Consider the following 22,243-nt stretch of genomic DNA (forward strand, 5'->3'; position numbering starts at 1 on the left):
AAAGAATTTCATGGTACAAATTAAATTCGAGTACTAGGTTTTCATCTTTTATTCATATTTATCACAATTCCATTCACATATTTCACATTGATTTCAATCATAGGTTTTTTACTTTGGAACATGACTAGGTAGATATTATGATGATTGAAAAACTATGACTAATTTGTTGTAGATTTTACTTCGTACTATAGTGAGACCAGGAAAGGTGCGTTATATTTTTAAATTCAATTTTGCTCATTTTATTCAGGGTTTTCCAATAGAAATCATTCAATTCAAAATAGTTATAGAGGCAACTCTATATATTATTTCTCAAGATTTCGTAATTTGTGTTCATTAGGTATGTAATCACGGAAACATACACAATTCAACAACGTTTAGAAATTGTTGAACTGCTCATTTGTGATCACTGAGAGAAATACATGGACGACATTAATCAGTTGATCCTGTTACTATTTGTCGTTTTGTAGATAAATTTGAAAGTGAATTTTTTTTACACGATAGAAGAGTACCAGTATTTCAAATTTATCTACGATTCAACGAGTCGATTAACTGAATAATTTCTGGCAGGAATTCTCAAATTTCTCAAAGTATTCACAAACGATCTCTGATTTTGATTGAACAATTCAATAATTTCTATAAAATGTGATGAATATTTTATATTTCCATAAAAAAAAGGCATAACGCACATTACACGAATTACATAAGAAAAAATAATACACAGTGGCGCCATACAGGTTATCAATAATTGATGAGAGGTTAACAGAAACATCTTTCACGTATAGATGGTGGACCTCCACAGAGAACTGACTAGTTATAATGTTTTTCAGTTTATAAGTGGCAATATTTTTTCATTAGTTTCAACATGTCCTCAAATAAAATCTTTATGTTGTCTTTGGCATAGAGAAAATCTAAATGATTATAGAATTCATGATCCAATATTTGCACATGTACAGTATTTCCCAAGCGTTTCTCCAAACCATCCTGTAAAAAATCGTAAATTAACAGCAGTACATAATATAAAAGTTTCCGAATTCACTAAATTTGATACTTCGATTTCGAACGTATATGCTGCCCTGGAATATGTTCAAAATTAACTCACAATTTATGTCAACAAATAAATTATATTAAATAATATTTTGAAATACTTCCTTGAGCCGCATTTAAAAAAAAAAAGCTTTCATTTTTTGCCTATGACCCAGAAAAAGTATTTCAATCTGTGTGAATTTGAATAACCCCATATTTTCTGAACATATTGAATAATCTCATTGGGATATTTGAAAACAATAGGTGGGATTTTGATTCAATCAGAATTATTCAACGTTTTTCCTACTTTGTGCTCTGTACAGGGTGGGCAAATAAGCGAGGTAAGCGGCTATATCTCAGGAACCACTCATCGTAGAGACTTGCGGTAAAAAATTTTACCACTAAAGTAAACAAAAGAAAACACTGGAAATTGTTTTGAAGTTCATACCTCCACCGCTAGGGGGCGTAATGGCTATCGCCGAGTAGAAAAATGAATTTTACTCGAAAAATTTTCATATTAAGTTGGAAAAAAAATATCATCACTGTAAACCTTGGAAAATTCTCTATCTGTTTGAATTGTCACTTTCGATTTTGCGACATCAAATAAGGGTGGGGGAAAGATAGAAATCTGACTGATTGAAATGTCTGTAACTTCAGTTTGGCTCAACATATTTGAGCATATTAGATCTTATTTGAGAGACAACATCTTGTTGATTAAGGAAAAATATACTCATGATGAATTTGATTCAGCTGCTTCCGATAGGGAGCGCTAAGTCAGAAGTTCATTGTTTTGTTCATTTCACTCCGAAATTTCAAATGTTATGATAGGATTTTCTTTACAGAAACAGAAGTTCCATCAAATTTGCATGAAAAAACCTGAAGGTCACAAAGCGATAATTTCAGGCGTTCTGAAGTTATGGCCGAAAGAAGATATTCTTCAGCTGATGCACTGCGAAAAATCAAATTGTGTTGTAAGTTCTGACAGAAACAGAAATCCCATCAAATTCGTATGAAAAAACCAAAAGGTCGCAAAGCGATAGCTTCAGGGGTTCTGTAGTTATGGACGAAAAAAGATATTCTTCAACTGATGCACTGAAAAACTAAATTGTGTCTTTTTTCGTCCATAACTACAGAACTTCATACAAATTTGATGGGATTTCTGTTTCTGTTAGAACTTGAAGACTCAATTTGGTTTTTCGCAGTGCATCAGTTGAAGAATATCTTCTTTCGGCCATAACTTCAGAACGCCTGAAATTATCGCTTTGCGACTTTCAGGTTTTTTCATGCGAATTCAATGAAATTTTTGTTTGTGTTAAGAAAATCCTATCATTACATTTGAAATTTCAGAGAAAAATGAACAAAACAATGAACTTCTGACTTAGCGCTCCCTATCGGAAGCAGCTGAATCAAATTCATCATGAGTATATTTTTTCCTTAATCAACAAGATGTTGTCTCTCAAATAAGATCTAATTTGCTCAAAAATGTTGAGCCAAACTGAAGTTACAGACATTTCAATCAGTCAGATTTCTATCTTTCCCCCAGCCTTATTTGATGTCGCAAAATCGAAAGTGACAATTCAAGCAGATAGAGAATTTTCCAAGGTTTACAGTGATGATATTTTTTTTCCAACTTAATATGAAAATTTTTCGAGTAAAATTCATTTTTCTACTCGACGATAGCCATTACGCCCCCTAGCGGTGAAGTATGAACTTCAAAACAATTTCCAGTGTTTTCTTTTGTTTACTTTAGTGGTAAAATTTTTTACCGCAAGTCTCTACGATGAGTGGTTCCTGAGATATAGCCGCTTACCTCGCTTATTTGCCCACCCTGTACATGTCATCTTTCTGAATAAAGTCTAATTTTAAAGAAGAAGGATATACTTAGGGGGAGCAAACCCATGGTCGTTAAGCCTGTAAAATTTTATAAAATGAAAATAAATCATCCTTATTCCATAATTTCCAATAGTATATTTTTTTATTATTAAAATGGTTATTTCAAGAATATTGCAATAATTCCTGCAAACCCTGCCCCTCGCTGGGTACGCCCATGGCTCTGATGGGGGCGAAAATATGAAGGTAAATAAACAAACCAAATAGGACCAACAAAAGTCCGAATGAATAGATCGATAAACATATTATGTATATCAATAGTGAAACATTTTGTCATCGGAGGTATGTAGATAGTGATAGACCGGCTTCGTTCTTCTTAGGCCCGGTGCACACATCCGACTTTTGCAGTTACGACACCGTTGCTGTGTCGTACTTGCGGCATGTGGTACAAAGAATCAAATGGGAGCATGCACACTACCCGCCGTGCAGTTGCGACGTCGTAACTGCCAGCATACGGTCGTTTTTTGGTAGCATGTCCCTCTAGGCCGCAACTGTGCCGCAGTCGTACATGCGATCTCTCAGTACCCTATTCCAAATTGGCCTGCGCACACATACGACGTTTGTCGTGAGTTCGCACAATGGCAGAGAGGGAATTGGATATTGAGCTCTTCATTGAAGTGAATTGATCCGGCTCCGCAACCACGACGGTGTCGTATGTAGTGTGCATTGAATAGGTACGACACCACAACGGGTGTAAAAATAAGAAAATTCCATAATTATAATTAAGATGCTACTGCTGATTCAAAATCACTTTGTTTTTATTTGGTTGTCCTTTTTGGTTGTGTTGTGAGATTCTTATGAACTCTAATAAGAACAAAACAGGTCTATCGCTACTTACCTAGATTCTATTCTATAAATCTTGATTGTTGCTAGTCCGATTTGATTTGTTTATCCTTCTGAATATAGTCTGCATAAAATTATGCAATCCAATATACTCATAGAAATCAAGTTTATCATGTTTATTCGAAATTAATTCCCATCAAGTCCAGATCTATCAAAAATCCGAAAATTATTTTGTCTTCAGGTCAGCACGTTTCGGAGAAACTCTGTTTGAATTATCCCTTTATCTTTACCGTTTCAAAGTATTTCTATTCTGTTTACAATATCGAATGAATGATTGAATATCTAATGATTGATTGTTAGAAATGATTTAGTACAAACCTGGTAACAGTCATTGTACATATCATTCTTTCCATAAAATATACCAACTGGTGATGTTACTTTGGATAGATCATATAATGGCGGGTTTTTATTGCCATACAATTCTTTATTTTTCGTTGATCCATAATCATACTTAGCGAATTTTGAATCTGAAATAAAAAAGAATTTATTTCCATCAGAACCAAACTCTTCTACCCTTGCTGTTAATGTGAAACTATATCTACGCAAACAAGTTGCTATATATCGACATTTTAACATTAGCAATAGAAAAAAGTGAAAATAATTTCACTTCACTGAATTTATATTGTCTATTTGAAGTCTCACTTCCAAATAACGTATTTCTGTATTTTAAACCGATAACTAAAACTTTGTAACCACCTTGTACTTCAACTATGAAAAGATCATATGATAAAAATAGACTTACATCTTATCATCTGTGAATAATGAAGGAACTGCCGAGTGGATGAAGAATTTGGTGTTGTGATTCCCAGTCTCTGATGATCTAACTATAAAAAATAAACGTTTATATTTATAGGTCAGTAATTAACGATAACACTTGTTCAGTTAGTTATTGAGCGGAACAAACATTCATCACTATATCAACATTTATTGTATTTTAGCTATTTCTTGTTACAAATGCACATAATCCACAGAGCCGTAATACTGTTGATATTATTTTGTTGTAAAACTGTTTTATGTTCTTTATCTATCCTTATTTTCCTCGAAGTCTGTGAAACCTCTCACAGGAGAGCTGGACGGAAAATTTATTTGGGGATTCTGAAAAAATTTAAAAAAAAAAACGAAAATAGGACATTGAATTAATTAACAATTTTGATGTTCTGAAGTCTAAATGAGACTCCTTCATCCTTCAAACTCTCAAAATGTTGATAATTAGTCAATTGATATTTGTCATCATAGAGGGACGTTGATATATTCTGAAATTTTCTAACGGCAGTTCATTTTTCAGTAAATTCATTGAAAGAAATGCGATCTACTCCAACTGTATGGAATAAATATCTTTCTTCTTCCCCTCTATTATTCGAATTTGCGATTGGTTTGCCTCTATATCTCATTAGTCATTACCTCTGTATGTCGAATTTATTCAAAAATGAATTGTCTAACTCTAAAGCTCACTCGAACGATCAAGACGAACTATACGTAAGTCGAGAGTCCACTGTTTGTTGTCAAGTTTCCGAAAAATTTTTTTTTTCAATATTTTTTCCTTCAGGGATATAAGGCGAATTCTACACATTTCAAAACATAAAATTAAAATTTTCAAAATGGTGAAAAGATAATTTCTCTGACCGATTTCCAAGGGCGTAGATATTTTTTCTTGGGAGGGGGTAATCGAAAAAGAGTTTTTTAATGACATTGATTACTCATATCTAAAATAAGAAAGAGAAAAGGAGATTTGATTACGTTTCAACCAAATCACTCGAAATATTTTTTTTTATTACCAATTCGATTGTTCTTATTTTATACTGGGTGTTCCTGGATTCGAGTCATGGAGGGAAATGAGATTCCTTGAACAATTTCAAAAATAAAATGGCCCATAAACATGAGTCCGCAAACGCTTTGTTTTTTAGATATCTACAGTTGTACTCCTACTTTTATGTGGTGCTTCACCAGTTTATCGAATCTTCATTCATCTTCGCTACAGAGTTGGTAAATTAGTTCCAAAACTAATAATTAATTTATTTATCACAGCTACCAAACTGGATATTTAAAATAATTTGGATATTCCTGAGAATTACTAGAGAGAGCTGTTTGAATTTTTTCTCGGAATCGATTGCAGATACGACAAAACTTCAACAAACCAAAAATTTAGTACTGATACAGAGTTTCTTTTCAAATTTTTTCAAACTACTAGTGGTTCACAAAAAAATAATTCTGGAGGAAAGAAGCAGGCACCCTTCCAGAAAAAATTCACCCTGTAGATTTGCATTCAAAATTAGGATGTCACATGATGAAAACTTTAAATTGGATTATATACGCCACTTCAAGTTAAATATCTTGTGAAGGGAAAGTGCTTTTAGAGAAAAACTTGAACTGTATCTCAAAAACAAAGCGTTTGCGGACTCATGTTATAGGACTTTTTTCTTGAAATGATCCAAGAAATCTATCATTTTCATTTGTACCTCCAATTTAGGAACACCCTGTAGATATAGTCAATTCAAAACTGATGTCTTCACAAATGAATTGCAATTTGAATAAAACACAATAAATTGTACAATACAGCCCAGACTATTTTTCGATGCGAATTACTCAGTTCAGTTCTTTGATAACTACACTATTGAAATTTTTTGACGAGAATGATACAAAAAAACCGAAAACAACGGGTAAGTGTATACCGATGACGAGTGCAAAAATCACAGATGGTAAATAAGGAGTGATTCCGAGAAAGCGGATAGATAAAGGGAAACAATAAACCTCGGACAAAGACGAGCTAGTAGTGCAATAAAGGTACTCATCTTGAAAGCGATAATAAACTCATAAACCGTAAAGGAGTCTAATTTTTTACTGACGTGTCGATTTCAAAAGTAAAATCATTATTATTGGTTAATTTCATGGAGAAATTTTCATTCTTCGTCTATGCAAGATACCTGAAATTTTATTTTTTGAAATTCTTGTGGCGGTACTTACCTCCAGTACAACCCCATTTCTACTCCCTTGGCTGAGTGACCTTCTACGCCCTTGCCGATTTCAAAGGTTTATTATTGAAAATGATAAAACCAAATCGAATAAAGCACAAATTCTACAAGAATGTTCTATTATAACTTCATTTAATCCCACAGATAATCTGAACATGAAAATACGTAGAATGAATTATTATCTTGTTGGGTTTTAACATGTGATACATACCTAAAACCTAGAACTGAGCTGTTCTTGCAGTTCTTCCCCATTGGAATGTACGGGATTAATTAATTTCAGTTATTAGGTCATATAATCACAGTGAAGTTGAATTTTTCACCCGCTATGATATCGGATTTTACAAAACTCCTATTGTGAAATTGTCCCCATCTGTACGTACCAGTTCAATTTCATTTTTGAGCACGTAGGCGTTCAATTAATAGTTCGCTCTATCATTTCGTCATAATATCTGTAATTTTGGAATTTTGATCCGGAAATGGTATCAGAAAATAACGTTAAACTCTATGATGACAAATCCGTACCCAAATAGGATTCTCTCTGTACGCCCGTCCAAAACACGAGCACTCTCGATTCTCGAACAGAGAGACCTAAATACGTGTTACGTTTTTACATTAATGGATATTCATCTGAATATTTCGTTTTTTTCGGTTGAAATTGAAGGACTATATTTCAAGAATTTCTTTTGATACTTCTCTTCCAATACTATGTTCTAAATTGAAATAAATAAATACGTTTAAATCTCCTCAAAAAATTATACACTCACATCAGTTTACATTTTCCCAAATAGTTACGTTATTTCGATTTAAATTTAATTTCTGATTCAACAAAATTCCTATATAATAGTTTCAACATCGACACCTCAATTTAAATTTCACGCAGCGTGTTACAACACTCAGTATTCAGTAGTTATTGAGGAGTTTTTGAATGAAGAAAAGCCATAAAATGCAGAATCTCAGCTGATACTCGTACATTTTTGTTCGTATTCCATACAAAAAAATCCGAATGATTTTAAGTTTTAAATATTCGTAATGTAAAAAATAGTTTTTAAATAATGTAACAGTGTAACAGACAGTTCACTGTTTACTAAAAACCATGTTGTTGAAAACAAATATTTACCACTGAATTTGTTTCAGAGTAATGTACACTGCGCAAAAAAATTAACGCACATTATGGAAATCTCGAATTTATTCTACAACTGAAGGTGTTCTCAATGATAATTATTTTTATCAGAATTATGCATGCATATGTTATCCACTTTCAACGTTTTTCTTCAATACAGATGTTTTTTTCCCAGCAAGAATGAAAAAAGATGAGATTATCAGATTTTGAATGTATTGGCTCCATTCTGAAATCAGTTGTTCTTGATCAATTCCAGTGATCAATAGTTTTTCTTTCGTTTGATTTTCTACACTCGATCGCTGTGCAAAGCGAAACACGCAATTTGACCCAAGAGGAATGTGCCCAAGCGGTAGTTTTGCGAGAAGAAGGGTGGACATACATAAGAATTGCAGAAAGGTTTGGAGTTTCCCATACAAGTGTGTCCAGAATGTTGCAGCGATTCAGGGAGACAGGTATGAATGTCCGAAGACCAGGATAGGGTAGACCACGGGTAACAACTGCCATTCAAGAACGTTACTTGAGAGTTTCTTCGTTGAGACAACGGTTTGCAACCGCTCGTCTCCTTCAAAATCAGCTTGAGAAAACTCGTGGGGTGCAAATTAGCACTCAGACAATAATAAATCGCCTCAGAGAATATGATTTAAGGCCTCGTGTCGCGGCAAGTGGTTCAGCTCTTACCCCAGCCCATCGAAGGGCGCGTTTGGATTTTGCGAGGGAGCATATCCATTGGGAAGAGGCTGATTGGGAAAGAGTTCTCTTCACAGATGAGTCCAGATTCTGCCTCTACCATTGTGATCGACGTTCCCTTGTATACAGACGTCCACATGAAAGATATGCTCAGTCCAATTTCCTGAATACTACTGGTTTCGGGGGAGGATCGATTATGGTATGGGGTGGAATATCTTTGACTGCTCGCACAGACCTAGTGGTCATTGATAATGGAGCTATGAATGCTGATAGGTATATAAGGAACATTCTTGAAGAGCATGTAGTGCCATTTGCCTCATACATTGGTGAAAATTTCATTTTTATAGACGATAATGCCAGACCCATCGTGCAAGCATCGTTCAGGAGTACCTTGAAGAGGTTGAATGGAATGGCCAGCAAGAAGTCCAGATCTCAATCCGATTGAGCAGGTTTGGGACAACCTCAATAGAAGGCTGAGTAGTTCAGAAAATCATCCAGCTACTCTTAATGACTTAGGAATCCAACTCAGAGAAATCTGGGGAGGATAAGATCAGAACATTTTAAGATCACTCATTTTGAGTATGAACCGTCGTTGCCGAGCTGTAATTAACACAAGGGGTGGAAATACCAAGTATTAAATCACTTATCAGCATTCCAGTATTTTGAAAATTGTTTATTTCTCTTCTTTCACATAAGATTCGGTGAAATCCTGAATTTTTCTTCCATTTAATGTGTCTTGTTCCGTTCAAAACCTTCCCGAGAGAACATAAAAAATAAGTTATAAAATCAATGTAGAGTTAACTTTCATTAAAATTGAGATTTTCAGAATGTGCGTTAATTTTTTTGCGCAGTGTATTTTCTCTTAATACACCAAAATAATAATTTTTTCTCTATTTCAGTATCGTAATGAGTTCATTACAGTTCTAAAAAGAGTGATGTAATGACCTCATCACAGCATTGTTTTCAGTTAAGTATATTTTTCGTTTTGTGGTTTTCTACACTTCCAAACCTATCGAAATTCAATTGTCAATTGTCAATATAATATAATTGGGATATAGTGAAATGATTTGCGACATTATTTGCATTTGCTCTTAATTCTGTTGATGTTAAGTCGATTTCGTCAGACATAATTCACGAATTGAATGCATAATTGTAAATTATTTCAAAATTCGAAAGGTACTTTCCATATTCAAATTCCGTAATCTGTCAATTTTCGTAACAGTCACACCAACTGCCAAGATACAATACAAAAGTCACTAGGAATCTGTATTTTTCATTGAATTTCGACAATATTTCCCAAAACTTGACATAAATAGAGAAAATATAGTCTAATACTCGTTGCAGAAGGCAATTCCAACACTCTTGCGTTCGAAAACTGTTCGTGTTGTGAACGAAGCCCATTCTGCAACTTGTTTTAGAATATACTATTTCATTCTTTGAAAGCAATTATTGATTAGACTAAATCAATATGTTTTATCCTCAGAGTAACAAACAGATAGGGGGATATATTTCATTTTCAGGGATACGATATTTCACACAATTCGAGAGTTTCTCCAGAAAGAACGCACTTCTTTTAATGCATAGTGAATCAACGTTTTATATTAACTCAAAATAATATATTGAAATGAATACCTGAATATATCAGGAATTCAAAAAACAAACTTCAAGCGCGCCAAACGAAGTGAAACCACCGATGACACTTGGATTTCAGCAGGTAGATACAGAAAATAATGAATATTCTGCTTACTATATATTCTAGAATTAAGAAAAATATGGGACTCCAAATATTTAAATTTGCATATTTAATCGGGAATCACTGAAAAGTATATATTTCATTCATTACATTCATAATGATCTAGTAAAATTCTGGACAACGTAATCTAACCATGTTGGGGACATGTAAAAATTGCGTGTACTTCCTCGATCTATGTTTATTACTCTATGGTTTTATCAAATTGCTACAACTGGTTTCGAATATCTTTCTATTGTCAACTTTGAATATTAATAATAATCTTACTATATTCTAAATGTCAAGTATATAGAGAGAACAAAAAATCTTATTTCTGTTGTTATTTTAATTTTTTCGATAGAGATTTTTTATGAGAACGAAAAATATAACTTCAACTAATCATTTAGTGAATGATTGAATAACTCACCTCTGAAAGTTGTATTCTATCACGATATCCAACAATTAAGGACATAATCAATTCTGAAATTTTACGATAAATATTGTTCTTCGCCGCATAAAACATGAGAAATCTCATTTCCGCCATCAAAGGTATCTCATGTAGTTTCAGTCGGAATATTTTTTCCAATATCTGAAAAGTATCATTACGAAATAAATACGACCTAGAAATAATTGAAGTATGAATTATGACATAACCTACACTATAGTCAAAACTAACGAGTTCTATACCTGTATGATTATAATTCCAAGAATACAGGAGACTTTCACATGAAAAAATGAGACATTATCGAACAAAATTGGACAAGCTAACAGAATACTCAGATTAATTTTTTCATTATATTCTGGTAGCTCAGAAGCCATTATGGCGAATGTTGTGGCACCTTGTGAAAATCCAATGTGGCAGATAGTTCTTCTTCTCGTATGGTCCAAAACGAAATCTATGAATGCTGGTAGGTCGAAGATGGCTATTTCGTGAAAACTGCAATGAAATAATAAACTTGTTGAATGAAAAAAAAAACGCTCAATTTATTTCGGCACTGTAAATTAAAAATATACTAACTGACAAAGAAACTGCAACACCCACCTGTTTAAATTTAAATTTTTTTTTTGATAAATCATCGTTAATATAGCAAGGACCGAATGATTTAAATTTGGAAAAAAAACGAAGGGTTTACAATATTTTTTTATAAATTTGTTAATAAAGGCCGCCACATGTTTGTCCCCCGCTTCTATCTACACACTCTCCAACACGTCTCGGCATTGATGCAATATGATGGTATATTTCTTCTTAAGGGTGTTCAATACCTTGTTCATACCACTGCTATTTCAGTGCTAATTTCAGTGCATTCCAATTCCAAAGTACAGGTCGGATTCATTTCATTTTTTGAGTGAACAATGACGTGATATAGTGAACTTGAAGATCCCGTCTCGATTTCCAAAAAAAAATCGATATTATTCCGCAAATCGAACTTTGAAATTGAACACTTTCTTTAAATGACTATTCAGCTTCAGAGAGACTTCTCATTTCAAGTAACTCATCCACAAATGTTCAGTGATATTATGTGTTTTGAATTGGTGCAAAAATTTTTTTAAAATTGCTTGATTTGCTCTAATTGTAGATGTTTTTCATATGGAATTATGCTTTTTGGAACGCCTCCCAAAGGTTTACGCCTTTTTGCAACATGAACGCCAATAGAATCTTGGACTGTATTTTATGGCTCGAGATGAATGACACTTTTATGATTTACGAGGGTAGGGTTTCTCTGATTGGCTAAAATTGTGTACATTACTAGTTTATGACAATATTGCACTGAAGAATAGGGAAAGGTAGAAAACTTGTTATGAAATCATTGTTAGAATTAGAAACGATACTGTTCCTAAAATATATATGCTAGCTGATTTTATTCGTAATGATGTCTGGAGAAGTACATTTTGAGCGCTTAGTATCATAAAGAAAATTTCAAAAGTCATAAAGAAATTAAGATGAAAAAAAGGTATCTGGATTTTTGCCGAAATATGGAAAATTATTGATATTTCAGAAATCTGACAAAAAATTCTCAAAAAAAAAAATTTCTTTTGAAAAACTCCCTATTCCCGAAACTCTATCTACAATATTTACCATTTAAATTTAACCCTGAAAATAGGCAATTCTTGATTAAGAAAATTTTCTCGTACTTCCTTCATTAATATTAACTTGAAAAAATTTATAGTGAAAATTTTTCGCTTCGTGAAGCCATTCTTGTATACATACCTCCTTGAAAATTTCATGTCATAAAAGTTTAAGAAATTGCAATATTTTTTTTAAATAATCTTTTTCGTTAACTCAACTCTCTTGATTTATTGCCCTAGAGAAAGAGAACAGTATACATCTCTTTCAACTCGAAGAGTTGAACGTTAAATCGTTATTCCAAATTTGAATTTAAAGCAAAGAATTGTGAAAAATATTGAGAATTTTTCTACCTGAAGTAAAAGAAATATTACCAATTCAAAAGATGATTGAATCGAATATTACTTATCTTCACCTATAGCCAATAAGAGTATTGCTGATTCCTATAAGCAATTATTTATATGTATATTATATTTCCTTGAGATATTAACGAGTCCAACTCATTGTTACATTAAATCCTGTTCTGTCCCCACAATGTCATGCTTAGGCATCATCAGAAATGATTAATGGGAAAAAAAAATTTCAAACTACAATTATTATGGACATATACATTTCCATGACAACCAACCATACGAACAATTGCAATTTGTATGAAATTTCATTTCAATTTATCACTACAAAAAAAATTAAAAGATCAATACTTATACATGGCCGAGCGAGTTTATCCGATTTGAAAAAATTATTAAATATTGAACTTAGATGAGCTGAATATATCTGTAAAAACCCCAAGTGTTCCGATAGACAGAACAAAATACAATCTTTTTTTTCTATTCTGTTACTCTTTTCTTATTGCCTTCACTAATTTTTTTACGTGTCAAATGTCAAATAATCATTTTGAATTTCAGTAGAATATCAGAAATTCTCATCCAAATAAACAAACCGACAACAATAACCTAATAAATCACATGTCTTATATTCCTATACCCACTTTTGTGGTCTCCAAAGGCGCATAAAATGAGAACTCAAAAGCTTCTCGAATTTTTCATTCTAGAAATCTCAATATGCACTATTTATGATTTTCTCTGTGAAATCATACACTCAGAGATAATCATATATTTTTTTCTATTATCCATATTCGATATACGTCCATGACAGTGGTTCATTGTCATTTCTGTATTCACAATATTTACAGTAATTATCTTATTTAGTAATATATAACTAAACAAATATAACAAATTTTCCTTCTTTTGAAGAAGTTTACCAAAGAATTTTGCTTACTCATAATAAGATTGTGATATATAAGGTTGTTACATATAATGGATATTCATTCTGGGGGGTATATATCCCCCTTATCCCCCCCCCCTAGGATACGCCACTGTATCTTAACTGAACTGAATTTCTAAAGTTTACAGAAACACAAATTTACTCTTTGCTGGGCTTCATCGAGAGTTGAGATTTTATTAGGGGCAATAAATACCAAACAGGCGGTTCTTCAACTTGAATGGGTGTGCCAGGTACAAATCTACCAAAAATTTTCGGGTAGCTCCATCTAGCGGAATTGCAGTTTCAGCGCAAAGTAGTCTACAACCTTAAGGGATACTATCCCGAGCTACTTGTGATTTATGTCTCAGAGCCGCCAAAGTCTGTGGGTGCTGGAGTATTTCTAAGCCTTTATCCATGATGACAGTATTTCTTGGAAATTATTGTACTAAATTTGGTAAAATAAATAACATTTATTGATTGATTCACTATGGACGAAATATCGGGGCATCTGGGCGGCCATGGCAAAATATTCACATGAGTCGCTTCGAAAAAGTTCAAACTAACACTGGCAACATGAGGTCGGGCATTAACTTGCTGAAATATTGCATTCTCGAGCCGGTTGCGGTAAGGATGAACAGATGGCTCCACTATTTCTTGAAAGTAATGCAGCGCTATTACCCAGTTGCATGTGCAATAGCACCCCATACCATAACGCCTATTGTTCGATGTTCATGAGGCTCAACGTCAAACTGAGGTTCTCGTCTTTCTCGCCGACGTGGTCTAACCCTTCTTCGGTCACCATGTGCACCCGAGGAGAACCGAGATTCATCAGAAAAGACGACCTGATGCCATTTCACATTCCAATGTTGACGTTCTCTGCACCACTGTAATCGTTGCCGACGATGCTCAACCATCAGAGGTAACACAAGATGGGGTCGATAATGTTGAGGACCAAAAGACCTAATCCGGCGGTAAACCGTTCGGACAGTTACAGGATAGCCTTGTTCTCGTAACCACTCATCAGCCATAGATCGAGTTGTCGCAAATCGGTCTCTAATGGGTATAAGTCTAAGACGTCGATCTTGAACTTCCTCTGTGCCCCTCTGTGACGTCCGGTGCCTACTTTTCTTCGATTTTGGGCATTATCAAACCTCGCTTGACAACATCTCATAACAGTAGTGGGATTTCTGTTCGTACGGTTAGCGATTTCTCGAAATGAGAACCCTGCCTCCCATAGACCAATAATTCTATCTCTTTCAAATTCTCTAAGCTGGCTACAAATTCCGCGTACACTTGCTGTAGGCATTTTAACAACAACTAAACATCGAATTTGGATCTCCTCGAACAGTTGGTTTGTTGTAAAATTCAAAAAACTTGCAAAAAAACAACTTCAAAAATTATTTACATAAAAAACCTTCACGATTTTTTTCTCCAAATTCAATCATTCACTCCTAGCTATATTATACAGTTCCTTCTGGATATTGCAGTTTCTTTGTCAGTTATTATAATTCTCGTGTACGAAATGAACAATTGAATGTGAAATCATTATTATAAAACTTGAAAACCATGATTCGATATACTATAAAATTCTTTCATATAACGTTAATTTCACGAACCCGAAATCCCAATATTTATCCTTCTCTTTTTCTGCATCGTAGTCTTCATGTTTGGTAGAAAAAGTTGTTCCTCTGTTATTCAGTAACCAAACATCGTATCCGTTATCAGCCAAATAATATCCTAGAGGGTTCTGGTCAATGAAAATTGCTGAGCTGCAGATCATTCCATGGTTCAACAGAACCGCAGGTCTACGCTGTCCATTAGTGTTTCCACATTTTCCGTAAGGAATTCTATACATTATATTAATATACCTGTCTTTTGTAGTCACTGAATATTTTTCCAGAGGATACCCATCTTGCTTTATAAGTTTTTCCTGTTACAGACAAAATAAGACATCAATTCTAGAAAAAAAATCTATAAAAGACTGAATTGGTGTCAAGAGTTTTCGAACACATATAGGTATACAGGCTGTTTTCAATTAGACGTGAACCTTGCAGGACGTGTTAGTAAGACTTCGAGCCATATTTAGTGAACCAAAAATCAACAGTTTACGAGATATTTGGGTTCTTATGATTTTCAAAAGATTTCTCACTGTACTTCATTTTTCCTCAATTTTTCTACGTTGACCGAATTTGATTATAATTTTGGATTATTTTCGTAGCCAGGTTCGGATCTAACACCGTTACAATAGACGAAGCAGCGAGAAGGTTTAGAGTAAATTTCAGGCGGAAACTAAAAAAAATAAGGAAGAGGGCACATGCTTGTATAAGAAATGGTGGATGTTAATTCAAACATAATTTATGGCAACATTTTCTTCTGAAATTTTGAGAATAATTGCAATAAAAAAATATTTAATAAAATAGATACCTTCCTTTCTTTGCTTCTTTCCCTGTTCTAAGCAAAATCTGCTGCAATGCCTGCATTCTAACGAAAACATTTTAAGGAAAAGAAGAAGGAATATGGAAATTCTTCAAAATAATTTTGTCCTACATAAATCTTGAAATACGAATGTTGCAGGCAATTTTATAGTTGGAATTTATAATTTTTTTTTCCTCTTATACCAACTTTCAAATCATACTAATTTTTATTCAACATCTACTACAGCATAGTTTTGTTTTTTTCATACATATCATATCCTTTTATGATGAAAATAATCGAAAAATTAAATCAAACTGTCCCAACGTAAAGTAAAATTGACGATAAATGAAGTAAGGTGAGAAATTTTTTGGAAAAAACACAAGAACTCAAATTTTTCGGGTAGGTACTCTTAATTTTTTGTTATCAATAAATATGGCCCAATCGACAGCGAATGAATGATACTAACATCTCCTTCAAGGTTCACGTCTACTTTGGAAACACCCTTTATATCTCTAATATGCAAGCTTCTGAACTATATGAAAAATCAATTTCAATTTGTCCTATCCACAAACTACCTACTACATCCCGAAAATATTCATTGTTATTATTATATTCAGAAAAAATGATTCCACTCGAAAATTAAAATACATAGCTTGCAAAAATCATAATATCATTCAAAAATTCATCAAAACAAGGGGGCGTTGAGTCATAAACGGTTAGGAACTAATGATCTAAACTAATTGTCATAAGCTGATATAGATTTTTAAGAAATTTCATCGGAACTTATCTAAGCAAATGAATACAAATAGACTTTGCTATTCTTACTCAATCAATAGAAAAAAATTTCAATTGAATATCTAATGACATTCCGCGAAATGCAGTTTGACTCAGATACATCATATGATTTCATGATAATTGGTCGTGATTTTAATAACTTGTATCATTGTACTTGTATATCATAATACACGCCACTGGAGTGAATGGTATGAAAAATTCATATTACACAGCAGAAGAAATGTCAAAATATGGAAATAATACCGATATTTTCAGATGGCTCCCTTTCACGTTCCAATTTTATTAAGTACAACTAGATGGCGCTCCACATCGTCAAATTATACAGTGACTTAATAAAATACATTGGCAAAATTCGTTCAAATTAATTCTTAAAATGGCGAACCATATGGTTTAACCATAGAACTTAAGAATACAATTCACTGAACTGAAATGACACTCTGTCAAAATTGAAATTATAGAGCCTGATATTATTAACAAATAACAAATTTAATCAACTGAAGAAAACTACAGTGACTTAATAAAATGAGCCTTACATTTTGAATGAATCCCAAAAATCAGGTGCACGGAAAATGTAAACAAAAAGCCGCCATATTTACGCTCAGCTAATCGAGACCACGCGTGTCGCCACTGTAGTTTATTGAGTCACTGTTTCAAAATCGAGAAAACCATCAGGTTACCTTACTATCTATTCCTATAAAATGATTCTACTCACCATGTAATCGGTGATTTTCTCACGATAACCATTTTGGTAATTCCACATTTTTTTTGCTTCAATATTCTCTATTGCTCAGTACTAATCTTATCCTTTATGATATACACGAAATACTGAAAACAAAATTGCTTACTATATTTATACAGATGCACTCGCTACATGATTCTCACATAAATGTAAATTATAGAGGAAAACTAACAATTTTAGCAGTACCAATGCATGTATATTATAATGGTGTTTTTGATCTAGAAGAAGGTCGGTGGTACATGGTTCCACAATTATAAGTTTTTTCAATTCTATTGACGGATGTGAACAACTCATTCACATTGCATTGAATTGCAATTCTTGAGATATTTGCCTACCTACTTCTTTTTTCAGAATATGGTTGTTTCAAACGATTGAATAAAAGGTAACTAAAAATAATTAATAATAAGTATAATTCACTTTTCAACAAGAAGATAATTTTTCGATTCTCTATAGTCTCTCAAGTTTATTCCTTCATACTGAATCATATATGTTCAAATATCTCTTCTTTTTGAAGAGATGTGGTGAATATTTTTGGGGTTATAAGAAGTTCAATAATACGAGATGCATTTTTACTTTTCATTTTCCTATATGCTCCCTCGTATCAACATAAGAAAATGTAGAAGATATGCCTTAAAGTATTCTCTACCAAAACATATCCAGCTCCTGCTTCTTTTGATGAGGGATATTATCAAGGCAGCTTCTTTGATATTCTAGAATGAAAATGTCCATACCTCAAGATATCAGTTTTTTCTCAAGGTTTTGGTATATCATAAAAGTTTCAGTTGGTTATGTTTTAATTTCAATGTGATTATCTTTCTGAATAAAAGTTAACTACTATAAACTGTTGTACCTGAATGTCTTCTTTTTTCTTATTGTTGGTTTTGTATGAAATATTTACAACGGTCACATTAATTTGCATAATTTACATACATCTATTTATAAGAATTAACATTTTGAATATGATGTTGTTATAAAAGATTTAATTGATCAAACCTCTACTGAACCCATGATAGTTTTGACATTAAAAAACCGATCTATATCCACCTACTTAGATAAATTAAGCAAAGCAGAGCGGTAACACTTTTTTACCGTGGCGCCAAAACGTCTAGCGGCAGTCCTGGATACGAGTATTAAAACATTATTTTAATTATAAGAAAAATGGTCAGTTCAACCATTATGATGAGTGAATGATTTTGAAATATGTGAATATTATTAGATATTGAGAGAATCCTTTTCTACAGAAAGAAAATTCCAGGCTTGCTAAGGGTTTAATATTTTTTGCTGGTTTTCAATAAAAACAACAAGAAATGGATATAGAAAATAAACACTATATACCTCTTTCAACTTACCTGTTATAACTTCAAGAGATAGTACCTTGTAGAAAAATTTACAGGTCTCGCAATTTCTATATAATAATATACAGATTAAAAACATGGCAATTCCAACTCATCTTACAACAATTATCTCCTTCAAATTAAAGCGAGACATGTCTAAAAAGCACAATTGTAACGTTATCTATAGATCTGTATAACACAAAATAATGAAAAATACTCACAGCTACTGTATATCGTCAATATTTTAATTACATTGGCGGTGAACATACAGTTTCCTAGAAATTATTCTCATGTTTTTGTACCTTTCACACGATTTTTGTTGTTGATAGTTGTTCATTTATTGGTATTTAGAATCTGGAGTCTAGAAAAGAGAGTTCTGCACGTAAGTAGATGAGGTCGAGAGATAGCAGTTTTCACTTAGATGTACACATGTGTAAACGTCCCAAGAAACTTCAACTTGCTCACGATGGGTCTGAAAGTGTCAGAAATAAGTGTTATATCAATTGATTCAAATATTGGGAGACTATCATCATAATATTGGAATGAAATTTGATATTTCCATGAATCAATGTCATATCTAACAACTAAATTATATCGTATCGATGAACTTTCTCCTTTTCATCCCGATATCCATTGATAAAATGAATTATGAAATAAAAATAGGTTTTTTATTTCATTCTGAATTGATCTCAATTTTTTCAACGAATTATCGAACTGAACTGAAATTGATTGAAACTAATTATTTGACTGGATAGATTGAATGGCGAATATCTGATTAGTCAAATTCAGCCATATTTCTTCGGTGAATACAATACGTTAACCAAATTATTGCTTTCGAGTGTTCCAAAGCAGTAGAAATATTATGAAAAATGTTTGATATCCTGTTTCAAACTTCTCACTCGAAAAATGTTATTCAGGCCATCTTGAACAATTTTTGCCCCCTGTATGTCTGTCAGTCTGTCGGTCTGTGTGACCACCCATTGTTAACTTTTGAAATTCTAATCCGAGAAGAGATAGATGGAAGAATTAGACGCATGTTTAAGGATTGAAGGTTTGAGGGTGATTCTACAGTACTCAACAATATATTCTACTGAATTTATGCGAACTCAATATGTCCCCCCAATACTGTAGTTCAATGTATTTTTTAAATTTTTCTTGAGAAAGACTATTATTCTTATTATAATTATTTGAATAAAATGAGTGTGGTTTCATTTTCATTCATTTTCGGCTGTAGTTTAGAATATGCTGATTTTTCATAAGATAAGAAATCACAGGGCTGCGAATTTTTTTTCAACAAAAATCAATGAATTTGTTAAAATGAAATCCATCCCTTTGCCGCATTATGGAAATCTATACAAACAACATGAGTTACTTTTTTGACAATTAGGTTTGTTTCGAAGCGTTCGACATCAATTAAAAGTTAATCCATAAAAATGGAGAACGAACCAAATTTATTTGAACACCTGGTTTTTATCCATTTTGTTCATTAGTTTTCTCTTTTTTTGAGTAGCTTGTAATTTAGAATACAAACCAAATGAGTAGTTTGATTGATTTACTTAGTGGAAATCCAAATAGATTGAAGTTTTCATGATTTTCACTATTTTATGATGTAGGTACTAACATTTTGAATGAATAAATAAATAAATCAATTTTTTATTGAATAATTATGACAACTACATTATGAAATATGATTATATCAATTAAATAAATTGTAACTAACTCCATGAGGAGTTGTGTTGTACATTACTTGAAATTCTTCAGTGTGGTCATGGTATGTACATATATTCTCAGGAACAAAAAAAAAAAAAAATTGAATATAAGAAATCTGAAGAATTTACTGTGTATCGAAACAATTGTTTTTTACATAATAAAATAGTGAAACTCAGAATAATATCCTATTTGATAACAAATAAGAAATATTTCTCTTTCATTGTGAATAGTGATAATAAAAAAGAGCTTGACCCCTGAAATGATCACTTTCTGTAGATTACTACAATCACTCGGCAGGCTAGATGACGTAAGCCCATAATACGTTCAAATCTCAAATAACTATGGAAAAAAATCTATTTTTGGTTACAGGGCCGGCGTGAGTAATTGTGGCGCCTGAGGCAACGATTTTTACGGTGCCCCTACTGAAAAAGCATCAATAACAACATGACCTACCTTATAGATAGTTTTTTTTTCGTCTTTGTGAAATACATAATGATTTTATCCCTCTTTCAATGAGAGTAGCCAGGAACATAGGCCGAATTGCCGCTCCTCAAATATAGAGGCTCCTGAAACTGTTGCTGCACTGTTTTGTCCCTAATTGCGCCCTTGATTGGTAATGAAGCATAGTCATATATGTGAATGAAGAAAAGTATCATTTTTCGAAGAAGCGGTCACGTTTGACGATATTTCAAAATTACTGAATATAATAGTAATGTCAAGTTTCAAATTGAAATGATATAACTTTATGATTTTGAATGGAATATCTATCAACATCCCATAAACGAATCAAATGTGGAATGAAAATTCCAGATAAATTTAATGAAAAGAGTAACAAATGATTCTTCAGCAGAAAATCAAAAGTTATAAAATGTCATTCCACATTTGATTCGTTTATGGGAAGTTGATAGATATTCCACTCGAAATCATAAAGTTATATCATTTTAATTTGAAACTTCCTAGAAAAATTTGGTGTATTTTAAATTTGCTCATGTTCGTTGCAATAGTATGCTCTTCAAATGACATTCTATTGAATGACCAGTATGTGAATGTGGCCTCACCATTGACCACTTGGTGAATATTTGTCCGATTTAAAAATTTCATGGTGGCTTCCAAGCTATCCATTCGAAGAAAAGAAAAAATGAAAATAGAAGAAAAAACACCTGTGGATTAGGTTGATGGTGAAATTAACAATATGAAGCGAATTAAAAATGAAACTGACCCATCTTCAATCAACTCAAATGAACATATTGAAGATAAAAAGGTCCAAATAAATTATATTAGTAGTTTAAACACGCAACAAAAGTCAGATATAAACAAACTGATAGGCACTTACAAATCACTCTTTGCTGAAGACTAATCTAACATTGGAACGGTAGAAAAATTTGACGCATGTATTGATTTACTTGGCGAAAAATATTGTAATTAGAGGCCTTATAGATGTTCAGTTGAAGATAAAAAGGAAATACAAGAACAAATTGAAAAATTACAGGAGAAACATCTCATAGAGGAATTTTACAGTCCACTTTTTGAACCAGTGACTTTGGCTTTCAAGAAAGAAGACAACAAGAAGTGAAGATTATGTATAGATTTTAGGGATCTGAATAAAATAGTGATACCACAAGCTAAAATATATCTAGTGATTAAAACAAAAAATTTTTTAG

The 22,243-nt window shown here is 32.7% G+C and overlaps 2 protein-coding genes across 4 annotated transcripts in view; one reads left to right on the forward strand and one right to left on the reverse strand.

Moving 5' to 3' along the window:
• Nucleotides 1-22,243, forward strand: part of LOC123677403 (protein artichoke) — a 294,809-nt gene that overhangs the window by 151,636 nt on the left and 120,930 nt on the right. The gene's annotated exons all lie outside the window — the stretch shown is intronic.
• On the reverse strand, nucleotides 34-17,640 carry LOC123677430 (lipase 3-like). The gene is made up of 7 exons (XM_045613936.1): nucleotides 17,512-17,640; nucleotides 15,206-15,519; nucleotides 10,949-11,198; nucleotides 10,689-10,850; nucleotides 4,499-4,580; nucleotides 4,075-4,223; nucleotides 34-981 (listed from the first exon to the last, which is right to left on the reverse strand). Exons 1-7 carry the CDS (start codon nucleotides 17,557-17,559, stop codon nucleotides 829-831), a joined length of 1,158 nt encoding a protein of 385 aa, XP_045469892.1. The 5' UTR covers nucleotides 17,560-17,640; the 3' UTR covers nucleotides 34-828.

Source organism: Harmonia axyridis, chromosome 1 (assembly GCF_914767665.1).
Source record: "Harmonia axyridis chromosome 1, icHarAxyr1.1, whole genome shotgun sequence".
Lineage (NCBI taxonomy): Eukaryota > Metazoa > Arthropoda > Insecta > Coleoptera > Coccinellidae > Harmonia > Harmonia axyridis.

What these genes read in the sequence shown, in the direction of transcription:
- LOC123677430 (XM_045613936.1), bottom strand. Translation starts at nt 17,559, where the DNA reads ATGTGGAATTACCAAAATGGTTATCGTGAGAAAATCACCGATTACATG. An exon ending in AGAAAATCACCGATTACATG is followed by an intron (nt 15,520 to 17,511) that starts GTGAGTAGAATC and finishes TGTCTGTAACAG; the next exon opens with GAAAAACTTATAAAGCAAGA. An exon ending in TTATTCACAGATGATAAGAT is followed by an intron (nt 4,224 to 4,498) that starts GTAAGTCTATTT and finishes TTTTTATTTCAG; the next exon opens with ATTCAAAATTCGCTAAGTAT.